Source organism: Pectinophora gossypiella, chromosome 17 (genome assembly GCF_024362695.1).
Source record: "Pectinophora gossypiella chromosome 17, ilPecGoss1.1, whole genome shotgun sequence".
In the NCBI taxonomy this organism is placed as follows: domain Eukaryota; kingdom Metazoa; phylum Arthropoda; class Insecta; order Lepidoptera; family Gelechiidae; genus Pectinophora; species Pectinophora gossypiella.
In genome coordinates, this window is record NC_065420.1 from 15,194,343 (window position 1) to 15,213,359 (window position 19,017).

The following is a 19,017-nucleotide window of genomic DNA, read 5'->3' on the forward strand; positions in this document are numbered from 1 at the left end:
GTGGCAGAGCCAGGATAAGGGACACGATTGATTTAGGTGTATTTATGTGTGAAGAGATTTTACTCCCCGCGACCGCACTGTGTGCGCGTCGCCGAACCGAATGTATCTACCACCTACTGATGATGTATTATCGGTGTAAAGTTTAATTTTTTTTTCGGTAGTATTTGCGATAATTAGTAACAAACATCTACACGTATAACAAATATTCGCGTTTATAATATTAGTAGGAATAGGATTATAAGAAAGTGTCTTTTTAAAGGTTTAATGGCATAATGTTACTTGTCCTATTATTAGTTACGCATAATATTTGTCATAACTTTTTAAGCATAATTTTGAAACTCATAACTACCATAAGCATAATAATTAATGACAATTGACATATAAGCATAAGTATTATAAGCATAAAAACTATACTCCGAATAAGAAAAGTTTTGGCACAACTTTGAACATTTCCGAAACTTACTTTTTCCTTGGTTGCATTTGGTTCATGATTGTGACTTTTAAAATTTTTTGACTCTCTTTCATGCTGTTGGTGATCATTCAGTATACTTTTCGTGTGTAAGATAAACATACTGGTGGCGTAGGGGTGGCCCAAGGGCCACCCCCGCCGCACCCTAACCTACTGTTATGCCTTGTAAAAATTATGTCAAAACACTATTATTCTAAAAAAGAATTATGGATACCTATTTATATGCGAATCAAAGGGCTATGAACCTTTCTGGCATATCTCAGTGGCGCCACCTGGCGGACGTTTCAAAACTGCGGCGCACGGTGAAACCTGTGCAAATCGATAGGGGACACTTGTCTGAACAAAAAAGCTTTAATGGACCTATGCTCTAAAGTGTCACGTTTTCAAGATATCTAGCTTGAAAGTTGCGAAAAGTGTCGTATGAATAAATCGATTTTACTCTTTATCTATATACAATCGTAATATAGTGACAAAGTGATTGATTATACATGAAACATTATTTAATATACAACATATTTATCTTATTGAAAAAATGAAATTAATAAATACTTGCAACAACATTAATGGTTTTTGTCTTTGCTACATTATATAGAAAGTACATAGGTACTTAACTGTGCACACCTTATCTAACGTTACTAATTGCAAACTGAGTTAATCAGTTTGTGTTATGTATGATATAGGCGTCATTTACTCCTTAACTTGATTTTACTTGACACAACGACAGGATCTAATGAAATATAAAAAAAAGTTTACATTTTTATATACGCAATGCGCTTAGTGCGGCATCATTAGTACTCGTTAAAAAGCAGAATAAATTCTCGAAGTTTAAGAAATAAGAGAAACAAAATGGTGTACTTATTAACTGCCATTTTGCTTTCTCGTTTAATTCCAGGAACTACGAAAATGGAGGTCCTTTGTTTAAAGTTGCACGAATTTCTATTGTTTCGGCGGAATCAACAAGGATAGCGAATAGCCATACAATAAGTGGGAGTGAGACAACATCATAAAATAAATACAATACGACGATTGACAGCCGGGTGAACTTTCAGTCAGTTTGCCACTTTCATCTTCAACGTGCGCACGCGCTTTTCTCTGTTCTGAGACTCTATCCTGTTCATTCTGTTGTATTTGTTACCACTGTTGAGTTTGTTAATATTCCTCTTGAGTTTGTTAGTATTTTTGTTGACTTTGTTAGTGTTATTGTTGAATTTGTTGTTGTTGTCTTAGCAAGATGTCCAGTCATGTTGGTGCCAGGCAATGTTTTTTTTTATGGTGTAAGCACTGTTCGTGGCCCGCGCCGAAGATCTCGGCGTCCTATACAGTCTTACTTGACAACTGAAGATTATATTGCTAGGCACCCCAACACCCTGAATTATGCTCGCCACTTATTTGACGATCGAGAGCTAAGTAATCTTATTTGAACATTGAAAAATTAAAAATCTCAGTATGCAGTGTATCTGGTATCTATATTATAGTCCCTGGTCAGTATAATACATACAATGACAATGTATAAATCGGCTCGTTTCTCAATCGTGCTTTTCATAATCGAAATGTCATATGAAAAAAATTCGTGTATGGAAATAATATATCCTACTTTATCGAAGCTCTTTCATTATGTAGCGTCTTAGACGAAGTAATCAAAGCAAAACATTTTTAACAGAAAGTCGTGAACTTATCTCTATTATAATTAGCCAAAGATGGGTCTTACGCCAAGCGTATCACTTGTGTACCAGACTTACGCTTTCAATAGATTTTATAGCCAACTATTACCACTTAATTATGTATAATAAATGATATTTGCATTATTTTGTAACAGTAGAGAGTGATCAGTTCATATTAATGCAAGCACAACGGTAAGGCTGTTTTTTCATCTGACATGTGCTACGTTGCTAGGTTTAATATCCACCAATCAGATAATTGGGTCTGATTCTGATCGGCACAATGAACCCGATTTTAGGGTATGCAACGTAGCATCTAGCATGTTACTGGTGGAAACGCAGTCTAAATGTAACGTTCTTACTTCATTATTGATGGAACAGTATTATTATCGTTTCCAGCTAACTACGCAATACCGAATATGCCACATTTAAAAGAGGAAGTGAGGATTGCTTGCGCCCTAATAAATGCCTTCGGAAAACGGGTGACAGATCACCCACTCGTAAATGAAATAATCAACGATATATACCTTAAGCACGACGCCCCAAACTATCTGTGCGAGTTAGTAATACAAAACAATTTAAATCAACGCAGAGCCGCTTTCCAAGCTATAAACTCAAGTGAAGGCTTTCAACAGTTTCCCATCTTATCATATGAGGATCTGTTGATAATGTCTCTGGGACCGTATCAAGTGACGCAGGCAAGAAGCTACTATGGCGAACACCTAAAAGAAAACGGAACGTTTTTCATTGAAGTGTATGAAGATTTTGAAGTTGACTATAATTTAAATCAATACAACATAGTAGTTTGTGATCCTTGGCTGACAAGAGCTAAAATACGCTCGAGGCACCAGAGCAACAGAATTTATTTTGTATATATCTTGCTAAATAATAGTTTGGAAAACAGAAATAAACTTGTCGGTCACTATTGCAGCTGTATAGTTGGAAAACGGACACTCGGGTGCTGTGCTCATGTCATGTGCATAGTTTGTTATATGGGATGGGCTCGGCACCAAGAAATCCCCATTCAACCCCCTGCTGCCTTTTTAGATCAAGTTATTATATCTAATGAAGAAGAATATTGATTATTCAAGAAGACTGATATTCATTATCCTAATAGGTACGAATTTGTATAAACTAGGTATGTTCCATACACTGCTGTAAAGTACCTAGTCCTAAAAGCGAATTTTCACACCCCACCTGCTTTCACTGTGATTAGACATTTAAGCTGCCTTTCATTCAATAAACATAAAAACTCAAAAAGTGTGAAATTGTTAGACAGTCATAGCAAATAACTTTGAGCGTGATTACCACGAGAATAATCAAGAGCTGTACATCTCACGACTCGTTTCTGGATTTCTTTTAAGTTACACATAAAAGTAAGTTATAGATATTTATTTTATCTATTTTCTATTTATTTATTTTTCAATAAAGTAAATATGTGGTATATTAAACACTAATATTCCATGCATAATCACTTAGTCACTATATTCTAATTGCATATAAAAGTAAAATCGATTTGTTCATACAACACTTTTCGGAACTTTCAAGCTAAATATCTTGAAAACGTGACGCTTTAGAGCATAGGTTCATTAAAGCTTTTTTGTGCAGAAAAGTGCCCCCTATTGATATGCACAGGTTTCATCGTGCGCCGCAGTTTTAAAAAATCCGCTAGGTGGCGCCACCAGGCTATGCCAGCCTCCATAGTGAAATGTTCAATGCCCTTTATACCAACAAATATTAGTCCAAAAATAAGTTATACCTAACAAACCAGTATTCTTAGATGTTATTATGGGAAAGTACTATTATGCTTAAAAACGTTATGCGAAAAGGATTATGATAATTAAAATGATGACAAAACCATTTATGCATTTTAAGAGAATCCCCTTTTTAAATCATCCAAAATGACTTTAGTTCCGTTATAGAACCCAGAGATTGTGGTGATCTTATCTTTTTTCTGGTCGCAGAACCCTCGGTGGCCGACTCGCATTTCTCTATAATAAACTCGTGAGCAGAAAATAACATTAAAAACATTGTTCTAATAAGGGATATAATAAATAAAAACATGTCGTCGTGAATAAACTTACAATAACATTACTTAAGAGCACTTAATACATTTACACATATAGATTCTTATCCAAGTAATCACAGGTTCTCGCACACAGCACGGCGAGTGCAAAATCAGAGTCAGGTTTATCTTATTATCTAACGATATCACAGCGAAGACGAGGGCGCGGCCCGGCAGTCAGTGGTCGACGGCCAGGTCGGCGCGGTCGCGCAGGTACTGGCGCAGCGCCTCGCCCAGCGCCTCCACGAAGTCCGGCAGCGGCGGCGGCGCGCCCCGCGCGTGCAGCGCCCGCGCCAGGAAGGGCAGGCGGCGCAGCGCGCGGCCCGACACGGCCGCGGCCGCCGCGTCGCGCGCCAGCGCCCACAGGCGCAGCGAGGCGCGCGCGCCGCGGCCCTCGGCGTAGCCCGCCGCCGCCAGCACGCGCTCCGCGAACAGCGGCTCCCGCGGCGCCACCACGCCGCGCGCCATCAGCTCGCCCAGCGCGCCGCGCAGCACGGCGTACGCGGCGCGGGCGCCCGGCGGGCCCACGCGGCGGGCCAGGTCGGCGCGGTCCAGGAAGGCGCAGTCGATGGCGGCCGTCACGTTGGACGTGGCCAGCACCAGCGCGTTGGGCGCGCGCCGCAGGCGGTCCAGCGCGCCCAGCACGGCGTTGACGGCGCGGATCGAGTCCGACGGCTCCAGGCCCGCCGCCGCCGCACGCCGCGCCGCCGCCAGCGACTCCACCTTCAAACACATCACCGATCATTGAATATGTTTCATTGTATACCTACTATTGTATGACCAAGAATGAAGTATTATTAACATGATGACTCACCTCATCCACCAGAACACAGACAAGCATTCGTGGATCTTCTAAAATTTCCTGGATGCGGTCGAATAGACGCGCGACTATCTTGCCGCTTTCCGAGAACCATTTGGAAAACAGTCCGTGCGCATTGATCTCGAGCAGGCGGGCGCGCGGGAAGCGCGGCGCCAGGCGCACGGCCAGCTTGTGCGCGAGCGCGCGGCACAGCGACGTCTTGCCGGTGCCGGGCGGCCCGTGCAGCAGCACCACACGACTCCACGCCACCTGGCGTGCGTCCACGCCGCGAGCTTCGAACTCGAACGCGGTCTCCACAAACCGCAGCGCATCCGCCTTCAACGAATCCTCGAACACGAGGCTCTCCCATACGCCATGCAGGTCGGCGGCCGGCAGCGCCCACACGTCGACGGCTGCCGGCTCATCGTCTCCGCTGCCGCCCAGTGCGTCCCGTGCGCCGCCTGCGCCGGCGCCCACCACGCACACGCGCAGCTCTACATCGGCTGCGCGCAGCTCGTCCCCCGCTTCGTGTTCGGCGTCGCACAGCGCCACGCTAGCGGCGTGCTGCCACACCTCACCGTCAGCGCCTGCCGCGCTAGCGTCCAACTCGTCTCCGTGCAGCACCGCGCCCGGCGACAAAGTCGCAAAGTTCGATAAGTATGACCGCACTAATCGCTCCACATACTCTGTACTCGCCCGGCTTTCTCGTTTCTGTAGAACTTCTACGTGAAGAACGTTCATGGCTATTTTATTCAATTTAAGAAATACAACAACAGCAAAGTCCACAGACGTTTCAAAACAAATTAATTATTCAAAATAACGGAAATAAGGAAGATTGTCAAAAATCCCAAAATGACAGTAACGTTCTGAAACCAAAACAGTTATTTTGCGGGAATTCATGATGGCTGGATTTCCCAGAAAGATTTTCTAAATAAATTATAATTTTGCAAAATACTCACTTCGCCTACAGACCATGTCATGTGCTGTGTGATTCTTTTTTTTTTTTTTTTTTTGGTTTGGTTTTCCCCGAAGGGTAAGGCAAAGGGAACTATGCCCATACAGCCATGTCTGACGTATTTTTTTTCTTGATGATTAATGAAATGATGAAAGGTGATGATGATGAAACCTAAGCCCCCACCCTCGGAGTAGACTCCTACTCCGAACCCCAAACGAATTAACTCAAAAGTCCGCATAAACTTTTGAGTTATGAAGCGGCTTCCTGACACGAAGCGAAAATAGGCAGATACACTTTGTTTATTGAATACTCCAATATAATAACACTCGCGAATGTCTTCCGACTAACTTAATGCGATCATTAACCACAAAACACCACTTCGTATTAATTATTTAGATTATTCAATGAAGAAAGCAACTGTCCCGTTCCCGCCTCCCGCCAAAAAGCCGCTGTGTGATTCTTTTGAACAACTCGCACATCTAGTTCTTTAAGGTCATAAATGTAATTTTTTAAATTTTACAGTACAGCCAAAGACCTTGTAGAGAATAGACGGAGCTTATTTTAGACGAAAGAAAAACATAGGTTTTGTCTTTCGCACAATGTGAGCCATCATAAGTTAAAAAGAGATAAATATACTATCGTCGTAACGTCTTTTGTACTCGCGTGGCGGGTTTGTTATAGAAACGTACCTATTGTATATGTTTTTTATCAGGACCACTAGTGCCGTTCCATGTCTTTATCGACATTATTATCGGCTAAATATTTCATGTTAGTCCAAGATCTAAACAATTATACATTACAAATTGAATGATTAATTAAATACAGAAATAACGACCTAGTATCCATACCTGAGTGGGGAGAACCACAAGTAAATTAGTTAAAACGATACCTATTTGTTCCCTGATAGAAAGATACCTATGAAGAACCGTACGTTGCGGTGACAGATTCAGCACCACTTATTCAACGTAATTATCATGGACAAACTTGTTAAAGGTCAATTTATCATTTTTGAATCTATGTCATTTCGCAAGGTGTTATGGCCGAGGACGGTCCATCTAGTCCATATATACTATAGTATCATTTTAATACGACATTGCGGCCACCCTTTGGTTGCTATAAATCACATACCTACCCTTTTATAAAAATTAAATACACGTTTTTCATTGACTTGACCGGAAATCGAATCGGCTCTCGATACAAGTAGACGACCTTCTAGTATATCTCAACGCGATTAAAGAATAAAAGCAAATACTTCTTTATAATATTTTTATTCAATATAGTTAGAATACAATGACCACGAAGCACTTAAAAATTCCGATTTTTGGTGGTAAAAAAATTTTTCCTCATGTTCACTTTCTTTAGAAGTGTATAGTGTCGGCTCTGGTCGTCATAACTTTACCTGCAAGAATGGCACATATTAACGTGGAGCATACAAATATACAAGAATTACATGTTTACACATTGCACGTAGAAGGAATAATCACAGGTACTTACAAAAATAGTTATTCATACTAATTATTTTGTGCAATAGAGAATATTTGTATTGTATTTTTCCATGCTTGTCAGAGACAAACGCCATCTAGCGGAAACGGGATGTAAAAAATAATATAGAAACAAAATGGAGTAAAAGGAACGACGCGTTTTATTTTCCCGCTCCTTATATTTAATTTATACAACCAAATATAAACATATTTTTACCTATTTCTTCAATGCTAATGTAGAATACAAAAATAGCTGCAAATTCATCTACAAACTTATAACTAAACTTAAACTCACCTTATGTGAGATATGTGAGTGAATATTGTTGGTACTGCATCTCTATGTAATATTTTTGTTTGGTATCCTGCTCGATAGAAAGCAAGATACATCGAAATGTAATTAGCACAGGCTTAAATAAGGAGAAGGCGTCCTTCAGAAGAGAGAATCATCTCGTTTCATGGTCTGAATCCAATTGTTTCTTAATTTCAGGTTTCGTAAATTAGGATATTTAGAAAATCTGGAAAATACAATATATTTATGTAATCTTCATACAAATCGGAAACAGGTCGAAAAATAAATTAAACGAGAATAGAATAACACAACATGTAGATGTTACATTAAAACATAATATTATGTTATCGACATGAAAGAACAACACTACTTATAATACTTTGGGTACATGATCTGTCAAAGCTGATTAACGTAAAATGTGAAATCAATTATTTGTACAAATGTGACGGCTTTGCTGAAAATATGCGTCTGCATCGTGTTTAGGGCTCAATAAACTTTACAAAAACCAGACCAGGTAATGTATTTCTTGCACACAAACATGTATTATGTGGTTATTATCATCATTAAAGCACATAATAACGGGTTCTTACCGCGTTTAAATGGGGATATGAACCCGCGGTAAGAACCCGTTATTATGTGCTTTAATGTATTATGTGGTCGATAACTTACCCATGGTAAGACATTATTTGATCGTTCTCCATTATAACACCCATTCTACTCTCACAACCAATAGCTACGCAAGCCATGGTTCATAATGAATAACTATTTCACAGATTTTTTATATAAAAAGTTAAAATAGACGCATATTTTCAGCAAAGCCGTCACATTTGTACAAATAATTGATTTCACATTTTACGTTAATCAGCTTTGACAGATCATGTACCCAAAGTATTATAAGTAGTGTTGTCCTTTGATGTCGATAACATAATATTATGTTTTAATGTAACATCTACATGTTGTGTTATTCTATTCACGTTTAATTTATTTTTCGACCTGTTTCCGATTTGTATGAAGATTACATAAATATATTGTATTTTCCAGATTTTCTAAATATCCTAATTTACGAAACCAGAAATTAAGAAACAATTGGATTCAGACCATGAAACGAGATGATTCTCTCTTCTGAAGGACGCCTTCTCCTTATTTTAAGCCTGTGCTAATTACATTTCGATGTATCTTGCTTTCTATCGAGCAGGATACCAAACAAAAATATTACATAGAGATGCAGTACCAACAATATTCACTCACATACCTCACATAGGGTGAGTTTAAGTTTAGTTATAAGTTTGTAGATGAATTTGCAGCTATTTCGTTTTTGTATTCTACATTAGCATGGAAAAAATAATTCAATACAATACAAATATTCTCTATTGCACAAAATAATTAGTATGAATAACTATTTTTGTAAGTACCTGTGCGTAAACATGTAATTCTTGTGTATTTGTGTGCTCCACGTTAATATGTGCCATTCTTGCTGGTAAAGTTATGACGACCAGAGCCGACACTATACACTTCTAAAGTAAGTGAACATGAGGAAAAATTTTTTTACCACCAAAAATCGGAATTGTTAAGTGCATCGTGGTCATTGTATTCTAACTATATTGAATAAAAATATTATAAAGAAGTATTTGCTTTTATTCTTTAATCGCATTGAGATAATCCCCGAAATATACTAGAAGGTCGTCTACTTCTTGTATCGAGAGCCGATTCGATTTCCGGTCAAGTCAATGAAAAACGTGTATTTAATTTTTTACAAAAGGGTAGGTATGTGATTTATAGCAACCAAAGGGTGGCCGTAATGTCGTATTAAAATGATACTATAGTATATTTGGACTAGATGGACCGTCCTGATCTCCTCGGCCATAATACCTTGCAAAATGACATAGATTCAAAAATGTAAAATTGACCTTTAACAAGTTTGTCCATGATAATTACGTTGAATAAGTGGTTCTGAATCTGTCACCGCAACGTACGGTTCTTCATAGATATCTTTCTATCAGGGAAAAAATAGATGCCGTTTTAACTAATTTACTTGTGGTTTTACCCACCCAGGTATGGATACTAGGTCGTTATTTCTGTATTTAATTAATCATTCAATTTGTAATGTATAATTGTTTAGATCTTGGACTAACATGAAATATTTAGCCGATAATAATGTCGATAAAGACATGGAACGGCACTAGTAGTCCTGATACAAAAACATATACTATAGGTATGTTTCTATAACAAACCCGCCACGCGAGTACAAAAGACGTTACGACAATAGTATATTTATCTCTTTTTAACTTATGACGGCTCACATGAGTGCGAAAGACAAAACCTATGTTTTTCTTTCGTCTTAAATACGCTCCGTCTATTCTATACAAAGTCTTTGACTTGGTCTTAGAGTACAGCGCTTTAACGATTTTTGTTTTGCCATATCTACGTTAATTACTAAGTTAAATCAATTTCAGTTTTTTTTTGACATTTAAAATGGCTTTTAAGAACTAGATGTGCGAACTTTTGAAGAACATAACCTTTGAATTTAGGCAGGTTATATCCTGGGCACTGCAACTGTCTCCTGTGTGACCATCTCGTCCACACTTAAGGCATCGGGGATTTAACCTGCACTTAGATTTAGTGTGGCCAAATCTGCAGCATTTGTAGCATTGCACTGTAGGGTATGTATATAATTCAACAGGTAAGGAGTTGAAACAGAGAAAAATGTTACGTGGGAGGTACTGGCCATCAAAAGTAATAAGTACTGATTCTGACTCACACCAAGAAAAGGAGCCATCTGGTGAGTTTTTTGAAAATTAAGTCGTCTCATTTTGATAGGAGGACCACAACCTTCGGGGACTTTAATAAGTTGGATAATTTCCTCATCTGGTAAATCTTTTGGGACTCCTCGTACAAGGCCCATGCGGGTGATGTTGAAAGATGGGATATATGCTCTGAGTTTATTGGCGATTAGGGTAGGAGACTCAATAAAAGAATTTGCATCAAATGCAGAGTGGAATGCCAGTGCCATTTGGTTTCTACCAACTCTTTTGACCGAGCCTTCGATAATGTTTGGAAATTCTCTTATTCTTTTATAAAGGAAATGTCCAAACGTTACAGGGTGGAGAGTCTCACCCGAGTTCAGGGAACTGGATTCTCGAGAGACACATGCACGACGAAAGGGCCACGATCATTGTTCCCATATTTGGAACGACCTATTTGGGAAAGGAGGAAATCCTGGGATTGGGATGGTTGGGAGCCGGGTTGTGTTGAGACTTGAGATTGGATCAACGCTGGGTGTGGAGTTGAATTCAACAAGGTCGGTTTGCTAGCTGGGAGGGGAGGGAAATCCTGGGAGTCCATTAAACGGGAGTCTGGGAGTACTTGTTGTCCCGCCGGGATTGGAGTGTCAGCAATAGAGTGGTTTGCAAGGGAATTCAAAGATCCGGATGACAATCGGTCAGAAATATTAGCGTCCATTTCAATTAGCGAGCGAGAGCGGGAGGTAGATCGAGAACGATTTGTTGAACGGCGGTCCGATGATTCATTATGATGTCTAGAACATTTACCCTTACATTTTTTCCTCCTATTAGACTTACAGTCCGAGATCATACCCTGTGAGTTCCCCTGAGTATCCAGGATTGCAAAAGATCCATGGTACCCACCACCCGGATCATCGGGTGGCGGCATGTCCGCCATAGTGGCGGGACGCCGAACACAAAATTATAATTATAAAATATTAATAAAAAATACAGATAGGATGTACACAACACTAACCCAACACCAAATATTAAACTAACTACAATATGAAAGTGATTCTTGACAAAAAGAAAAGATAATTGCTAATAAAATTGAAATAACGGAATCTCACGACCGACGCGCATCGACGCTCAACCAGAAACACGTCTTTCATCATTTCATTAATCAAGAAAAAAAATACGTAAGACATGGCTGTATGGGTATAGTTCCCTTTGCCTTACCCTTCGGGGAAAACAAAAAAAAAAGTCTGTGGATATTTTTTGATATTTTGCCACCAGTGTTGCCAACTTAGTGGATTTTCCACTAGATCTGGTGGTTTAGACATGTGGTTCGGCGAAAAAATATTAGTTTTAGTGGCTAGTGGATTTTTTAGTGGATTAGAGTCCTTCCAGTTAGCGGTAAGTGACGAATTTAACCACTAACACAACCGAAAATGGTTTATGAGTTACTTGAGCGAAAGAACCAACATAAAGTTTATTTATTAGTAATACATACAATAAGTTTCATATTGAGTAAGATCAAGATGCCTAAGCCACAGTACACCCAAAAGTTTCGTGATTGTTGGTTACGTGACCCAGTTTTAAGGGATTGGTTGCAAATAGTCGAAAGCACTGGTGGTCCAGTTGCTAAGTGCAAATTATGCGGTATATTATTAAGGAATCATTATTAATAATAATTGAATAATTTACCCTGTCTCTAGCACGTCTTTACCTACGACGCGGCGCTAAAGAGGGGGAAAAAACATCCCACGATCTGATTGCACTGATTCGGCTTTGGGTTGTCTAGTGATTCTATAGTCTCTGCTTACCCCGGTGGGAAATAGGCGTGAGTTTATGTATGTATTTTATCTAGTGAAATTCTGGTGGTTTGAGAGACCGCTCAGTTTTAGTGGTTTCTGGTGGTTTGCACGGCCGCATTTGGTGGGCTGGTGAAAATAAAGTTGGCAACACTGTTTGCCACAGACCACAGATTAGAAAGTATTCCGCCGCTGACTGGTGCTGAGTTTCTCTCACGTCCCACCCCTCTGTGATTATCGATTTCAATATTATTTCGTTCATTGTAACAAGTTGCAGACAAAATTAGTCTACAAATAAAACAACAATCGCCTACAAAAGTAACAAGTGTCGTGATGGTGTAGGTGCGACCGACAACGAGAAGGTGCGTAGCAGGATGCAGCAGCGCTAGCGGGGCTGGGTATAGCGACAGAGCGCGGCGGCGGTATGGCTGCCGAGACCGCGGGCAGCACCACGAGCGCAGGCAGTGCCCCCGAGGACACGCTGGAGGCACTGCTGCGCGAGGCCGAAGCACTTAAGCAGCGGCTCGAGGAAGAACGCCAGAAACTTAACGACGTCACGCGTAAGTGCCACCACCTAGTCTCACAATTAACACAGTTACCAATTACTTGAAACTGTATTATGTCCTATTGGCGTACATTGCTATATAATTACTGGTTATTAATAGCAGATAAGTACTAGGAAATTGAATGTTTCAGTTTGATCCAGTTTGTAATCTCCATAAAACAATGAAATATTTGTGATGTTCTATGGGAAAAGTGCTAACTTTTGTCATTGTGGACTCACATCCTCTCTGTTTTTTATTACTTTACAATATATTGTTTTGTTAGTAGCTAAAAGGATGTAATTGCCCATGAAAGATTATTTTCCCACAGAATGACAGTTGGATAATAAAAGAATTATTTTTGTGGGTTTCACTGTATCAATCGAATACATTTTCTGAGTGTATTTATTTATTTAAGTGCTTTTACAGTGACTTATAGATACATAGTACAGGGTATTTCGAAAATAATGGATAATAGGATGTGTAAACAGCTCACCTAATTATAAAAAAAAAAGTCATTTGTGTCCCAAAAAAATTTGCACCAACTTCAAAATCTGTCTAATAAAAAATAAGAAAAATAAATTCTGCAGTTGGCACACCAGCAACCTTCTTTACTTGCAAACCCTGCTAATGCTCCATCATAGTTACTTATGACAGCTACAATAGAATACATTTTTTGTTAGATATAAGTAGGTATAGGTACACAGTAGGAGTGAACATAATAATAAAACCTTATCTCTAAAAAGATTGAGGTAGTACCACAATGCTGATTTTCAGCTGTGCCCCAAAAATAACATAACATAAAAAGCTTAAATATAAACAATAATCAAACAAATTAATTTAACAGTGTTAATAAAGTGTTATACCTAATATAAAAATGTGTGGATTATGATACAATGCATGTAGTGCATATGTTTGTTAGGATGTGTGTATGTTTGTTAAATGAGGGTTTGTGATAGTGTGTGTAACTTTTTGTTAGTCTGAGATCCTAACATTGTATTCAACAAAACATTTTGCTTATTTTAAACTCTAGGTAACACTGAAAAGATTATTACGTCAGTTGTCAGGTACATACATTATCAAAACACTGAAAATACTGGAATATTTACAGGTCTTATAATTTGTTTATAATCTACATCCCACACACCCTTGACCATTACCCATTTTTATTAATTTATGCTTAAACCATTAGACCACTGTTTGAATCTACTCTCTTAGGATATCTTGTATCTTGTTTTATCAAAATGGGTTTAGAATTTTGAATTAAGTATTAATGATACTTGTGTATACTATGAAATGACCTCTAAGCTTCTGTTAATATGGTTGAAACACGTGATTCCTTATAATATCAGAATTAGGTCTTCATCTTTAACACTTTCTTGACCATAACTTGAAAATTCTAAACCCATTTTGATAAAACAAGATACAAGATATCCTAAGAGAGTAGATTCAAACATGTATTCATACATAGGTATAATCATTCATGCATATACCTGAGTACTATGGCACATGTGTTTGAAACACATTCAAAAAATATTACAGCTCAAGATTGCTGTAGGTCCCTGTGGTAGATCCCAAGTATTTATTTGTCTAATCTAATCAATACAAATGATTCAAAAATCAAATTGAATATACTTTATTGTACATTAACCAACGCACATAACTTTCAAAACACAACAATGACAGTACTACAAATACATAATAACAGCAAAAGCTACCTCTGTCTTTTCCTTAAGGTCACTATTAGAACTTAGGTCAAGTATAGAAAAGCCACTTGTCCATAGAGAATGTCTGATAAATTTATCCAAAGTCAATTCCAGGGATAAGTATTGTATTACCTGAAATAGGAGAACACGATATTAAGCACACAGACAGACAAAACAAAACGTCACAAATGCACACTTAATAACAGTATTTTTTTTTTTTTTTTTTATATACACTTCTCATCAAAAAAATCGAAACACCTTGCAAGTTTACGTTTTGTCAGGATTATCAGAAAAATGTGTACATTTAGGAATAAATGTAAAATGTCGTTTAATAGTGAGTAATATGAGCTTATCAAATCTTAATGTTAATGTTCTAAATTTAAATGAATTTTTCATAGGTTTCGTATTTTGTTAAATGAGTCATTTTTATTCCGTATGGAGTATAAAGGAAATGGATAAAACAACACACGTAAATGAAAAAAAAAGCTAAAAAACGTTTATTTAATAACTTGTATTCCCTCCCTGAGCTCTAATTACTGCTTCCATACGGTTCTTCATCGATCGGATGAGAGTCACGATCACATGCTGTGGTATATTTTCCCATTCCTCTTGGATTGCATCTTGCAGCTGGCTAAGTGTTTCTGGGGCAGGATCTCTTGCTCGAATTCGTCTCTTTAATTCATCCCACAGATGTTCAATGGGATTCATGTCCGGGCTTCTTGCTGGCCATTCCATAATAGAGATATCGACTTCGTTAAGATAATCTCGTACGACGCCCGCGGTGTGAGCCCTAGCATTGTCGTGGAATGAATATGAAGCCGTTGCCAATAAAATGTGCATAGGGCATCACATGAGGCTCGAGACACTCTTCGACGTACCGATGACAGTTTAGTGCAGGCAGACGTGGCCCAGACACGAAAGCAAGCTCTGTCTTACCGTCGGCGCTGATTCCTCCCCAAACCGTCCACGAACCGCCACCATAGCTGACCTTTTCTTCAATGCAGCATTGTGCATAGCGTTCTCCGTCTCTTCTGTAGACCTTGTTCCTTCCGTCGTTACCATACAGCATAATTTTACACTCATCAGAAAAGAGAACTTTGCTCCACTGTAGGTATGACCAATTTAGGTGCTCACGTGCAAAGTTAAGGCGCGCTCTTCGATGGTCTGCAGTTAATTTCGGCCCATTTGCTGGCTTATGCGGTACCAGTCCACGATCCTTCAACCTTCTTCTAATTGTAGAGTCACTTACAGCCACCCTTCGTACAACACGAAGCCGCTGCTGCAGTTGAAAAGCGTTAAGGCGTCGATTTCTTAAAGAAGTTGTTACAATAAATCGATCATCTCGCTCAGAAGTGACCCGATTCCTGCCAGATCCTGAACGGCGCGTGAACAAACCAGTCTCCCGATAACGTTTATAGACTCTATGAACAGATGACAGGCTTAGATGCAGTCTTGCAGCCACAACACGCTGACTAAGGCCAGAATCCAGCAATGCCACAACTTGGGCGGCTTCTGTGGGCGAAGTATCCATACGTTTTAGAAAAAAAACCTTTTTTCAGACGTCCCAAAGTCACAGTATTGAAATAAAAAACAAAAAGTTTAAGGATAGGCGCCAATTTTTAGTTTTTAAACGCTAAATGTACTCCAACCCTAAACACACATTTGTCTCAAAACAGTGATTCATTTCGTTTATAAGATAAACAAATGAAATTCTAATTTTGAATTTAGAATTTTCGCTTATTACTGTAATGGCCAAACTGCCAGCAATACATTTATGTATTTTTTTTCATCGTATGAATTCTTTTTTGTGTTAAATTCGGACAGAAACAATGAAAACGGAAGTGTTTCGATTTTTTTGATGAGAAGTGTATTTACAAAATAGTCTAATGAAAGGCGTGTTAGTGTATAAAAGCAGGGATTTCATATTTATGGGTCTGGGAATTTTCGATGGCAGGATATCATACAAAGAGATAGGTCTGTGGAGCCTTCTTCAGTTCCGCAGTCACACATGGGAGAATTTCGTATCTTCAGTTTAAATAAATTTAGTGGGGTGCACGCGTGGCCGATACGGAGCCGGCATATAACCGATGTGGTTTGTTTGTCCGCCGAGCGATAACGGAAAAACCATGGTTTTGTGGGAATTTCAGGTTGGTTCCGTAACTTCCTGTATGCAATAAAGTATTTGTTATGTGATGTTACAGCTGTCAATGATACAAAAATAACATTATTTGTAAAGAGGATTTAATAAAAAAATTCGAGATTGAATAAATAAATAATATTTTGATAAAATACCAAATCTAAGTTTATACCATGTTATTGGCAGTGTCATGTGTAGCGGAGCGGCTGGAACCAGTGAACTTCCCCAACCTGAAGCTGCGGCGCGTGCTGAAGGGGCACCAGTCCAAGGTGCTGTGCTCGGACTGGGCTCCCGACAAGCGGCACATCGTGTCCTCCTCGCAGGTGAGGACACTACAGAGAATACTGCATCCCATACAATCCTAGAAGCACAGACACCACGTAGGATTCACGTAGGCTTGCAGAGGTCAATGGGGCTTGTTTAGCAAGAACCTTGAATGGACAGGGTGGCAACATAATCAGTGAATGTCTCAGAAGACTTCTGGAGTTATGCTTCCTAACATAACCAGCAATGGAAACACAACATTACTTGGGTTGATGTTTGTTATACATATAATTATGAACATGTGTGTATACGCGTACATGAGCTATGCCTGTTACATGACCGCGCTGTGTGTTGCAGGACGGCAAGCTGATCATCTGGGACGCGTTTACGGCCACCAAGGAGCTGACAATCCCCATGCCCAGCACGTGGGTGATGGCCTGCGCCTACGCGCCCTCCGGGAACATGGTCGCCGCTGGGTCAGTTGCTATTAATAATTGGAGAACCATAATGATTCCGGCAATTGGTTGTTAAAGTATTTTTTATTTAATCTTTGGAAAACCAACTTTAATATCTGATATCGTTCCGTGTGTAGGGGCCTGGACAACAAGCTGACGGTGTTCCCGCTGGGCGAGGAGGAGCCGGCGGCGCGCAAGCGCACCGTGGCTACGCACACGTCGTACATCTCGTGCTGCCTGTTCCCCAACTCGGACCGGCAGATCCTGACGGGGTCCGGCGACGGCACCTGCGCTCTGTGGGACATCGAATCAGGCCAGCTGCTGCAGAGCTTTCAGGCGCACGCGGCCGACGTGATGTGCGTGGACCTGGCGCCCTGCGACATGGGCGACACCTTCGTGTCCGGCGCCTGCGACCGCCAGCTGCTCGTGTGGGACATGCGCACCGGCCAGGCCGTGCAGGCTTTCGACACGCACGACTCGGACGTGACCGCCGTGCGCTTCCACCCCTCCGGGGACTCGCTGGCCTCGGGCTCCGACGACTCGTGCTGCCGCCTGTTCGACCTGCGCGCCGACCGCGAGGTGGCGCGCTACACCAAGGAGAGCATCCTGTTCGGCGTCAACTCGGTGGAGTGGTCGGTGAGCGGCCGCCTGCTGTTCGCCGGCTACTCCGACTACACGGCGTGCGCCTGGGACGCGCTGCGGGCCGCGCGCGTGTGCGTGCTGTGCGGCCACGAGCACCGCGTGCAGCGCGTGCAGCTGGCGCCCGACGGCACGGCGCTGTCCACGGCCTCCTGGGACGCCACCATCCGGGTGCGTGCCCCCCGCCCGCCCCCCGCCCCCGCCCCCGCCCCCGCCCGGCCACACGACACTCACGCGCCGCTTCTTGTTTCAGATCTGGGCGTAGTGCGGCCGCAGCACGACGACGTCGCCGCTATTCCAATATTAGTTATGAACGGTAATTATGACGTAGTATTCCAAAGAACCCGTACCTAATATAGTGTAACCTTAGTTTAAGTTAGTTGTGTTGAATCCGTTATGCGGAGAGTGCAGGCGACGCCCACTTGTGTATAGTATTTATCAATAAATTTTAATGTTGAATATTTTGTTTCATTTATCTCCTGACGCAGAGCAGGGAACCATACTATTTTTTAAAACTCACGACAACTATTACCACGCTGGTCCATGACAGGTTGCTTTTCTGAGGTTTTGTGTTGTGAAATAAATAAACTACGATCCCCTCTTGTATTTTTCCGTTTTGAACCTCAAGCAAAGTATAATGATAAATTATAGTGATATGTATATAATATTTCATGTTTATTTTTAGTAGTTTAGTTCTAGTTAGTTGTTAGTAACTGCCAGCACTATTATATAGAGGCGGAGGACAAGAGTCCTATACGGCTTTGAAAATAGACTACTCTGGGAGTAGTGTTGGGTTCTTACCCGGAAAATTCCCGCGTTTTGGGAATTTTCCCAATTCTGAGGGAAAAAACCCGAAAAATTCCCATTTCAAGGGAAAATATTTTTTATCGCATATATTTGTATTAAAAGTAAGGATTTCCAACAAAGACCATTTAAATATAATGTATGCCTACTTATGCCCAATTTATTTTCTGTCGTAGTGTCGTATGAACTCTTAAAAAACTTAAAGGAGATCATCGGATTT

At 40.4% G+C, this 19,017-nt stretch overlaps 2 protein-coding genes and 1 long non-coding RNA gene across 3 annotated transcripts; 1 reads left to right on the top strand and 2 right to left on the bottom strand.

Annotated features, from left to right (window-relative positions):
* Nucleotides 1-4,157: 4,157 nt before the first annotated feature.
* On the bottom strand, nt 4,158-5,968 carry LOC126374135 (pachytene checkpoint protein 2 homolog). Its single transcript, XM_050020588.1, has 2 exons — nt 5,007-5,968; nt 4,158-4,915 (listed from the first exon to the last, which is right to left on the bottom strand). The coding sequence occupies exons 1-2, from the start codon at nt 5,730-5,732 to the stop codon at nt 4,370-4,372; spliced, it is 1,272 nt and encodes a 423-aa protein (XP_049876545.1). The 5' UTR covers nt 5,733-5,968; the 3' UTR covers nt 4,158-4,369.
* Nucleotides 5,969-7,198: 1,230 nt separating this feature from the next.
* Nucleotides 7,199-7,914, bottom strand: LOC126374588 (uncharacterized). The gene is made up of 2 exons (XR_007567467.1): nt 7,723-7,914; nt 7,199-7,345 (listed from the first exon to the last, which is right to left on the bottom strand). It is a non-coding gene; the product is annotated as an uncharacterized LOC126374588 (long non-coding RNA).
* Nucleotides 7,915-12,387: 4,473 nt separating this feature from the next.
* On the top strand, nt 12,388-18,452 carry LOC126374578 (guanine nucleotide-binding protein subunit beta-5). Its single transcript, XM_050021269.1, has 6 exons — nt 12,388-12,480; nt 12,593-12,810; nt 16,822-16,958; nt 17,257-17,375; nt 17,492-18,164; nt 18,247-18,452. The coding sequence occupies exons 2-6, from the start codon at nt 12,675-12,677 to the stop codon at nt 18,256-18,258; spliced, it is 1,077 nt and encodes a 358-aa protein (XP_049877226.1). The 5' UTR covers nt 12,388-12,480; nt 12,593-12,674; the 3' UTR covers nt 18,259-18,452.
* The last annotated feature ends 565 nt before the right edge of the window (nt 18,453-19,017 follow it).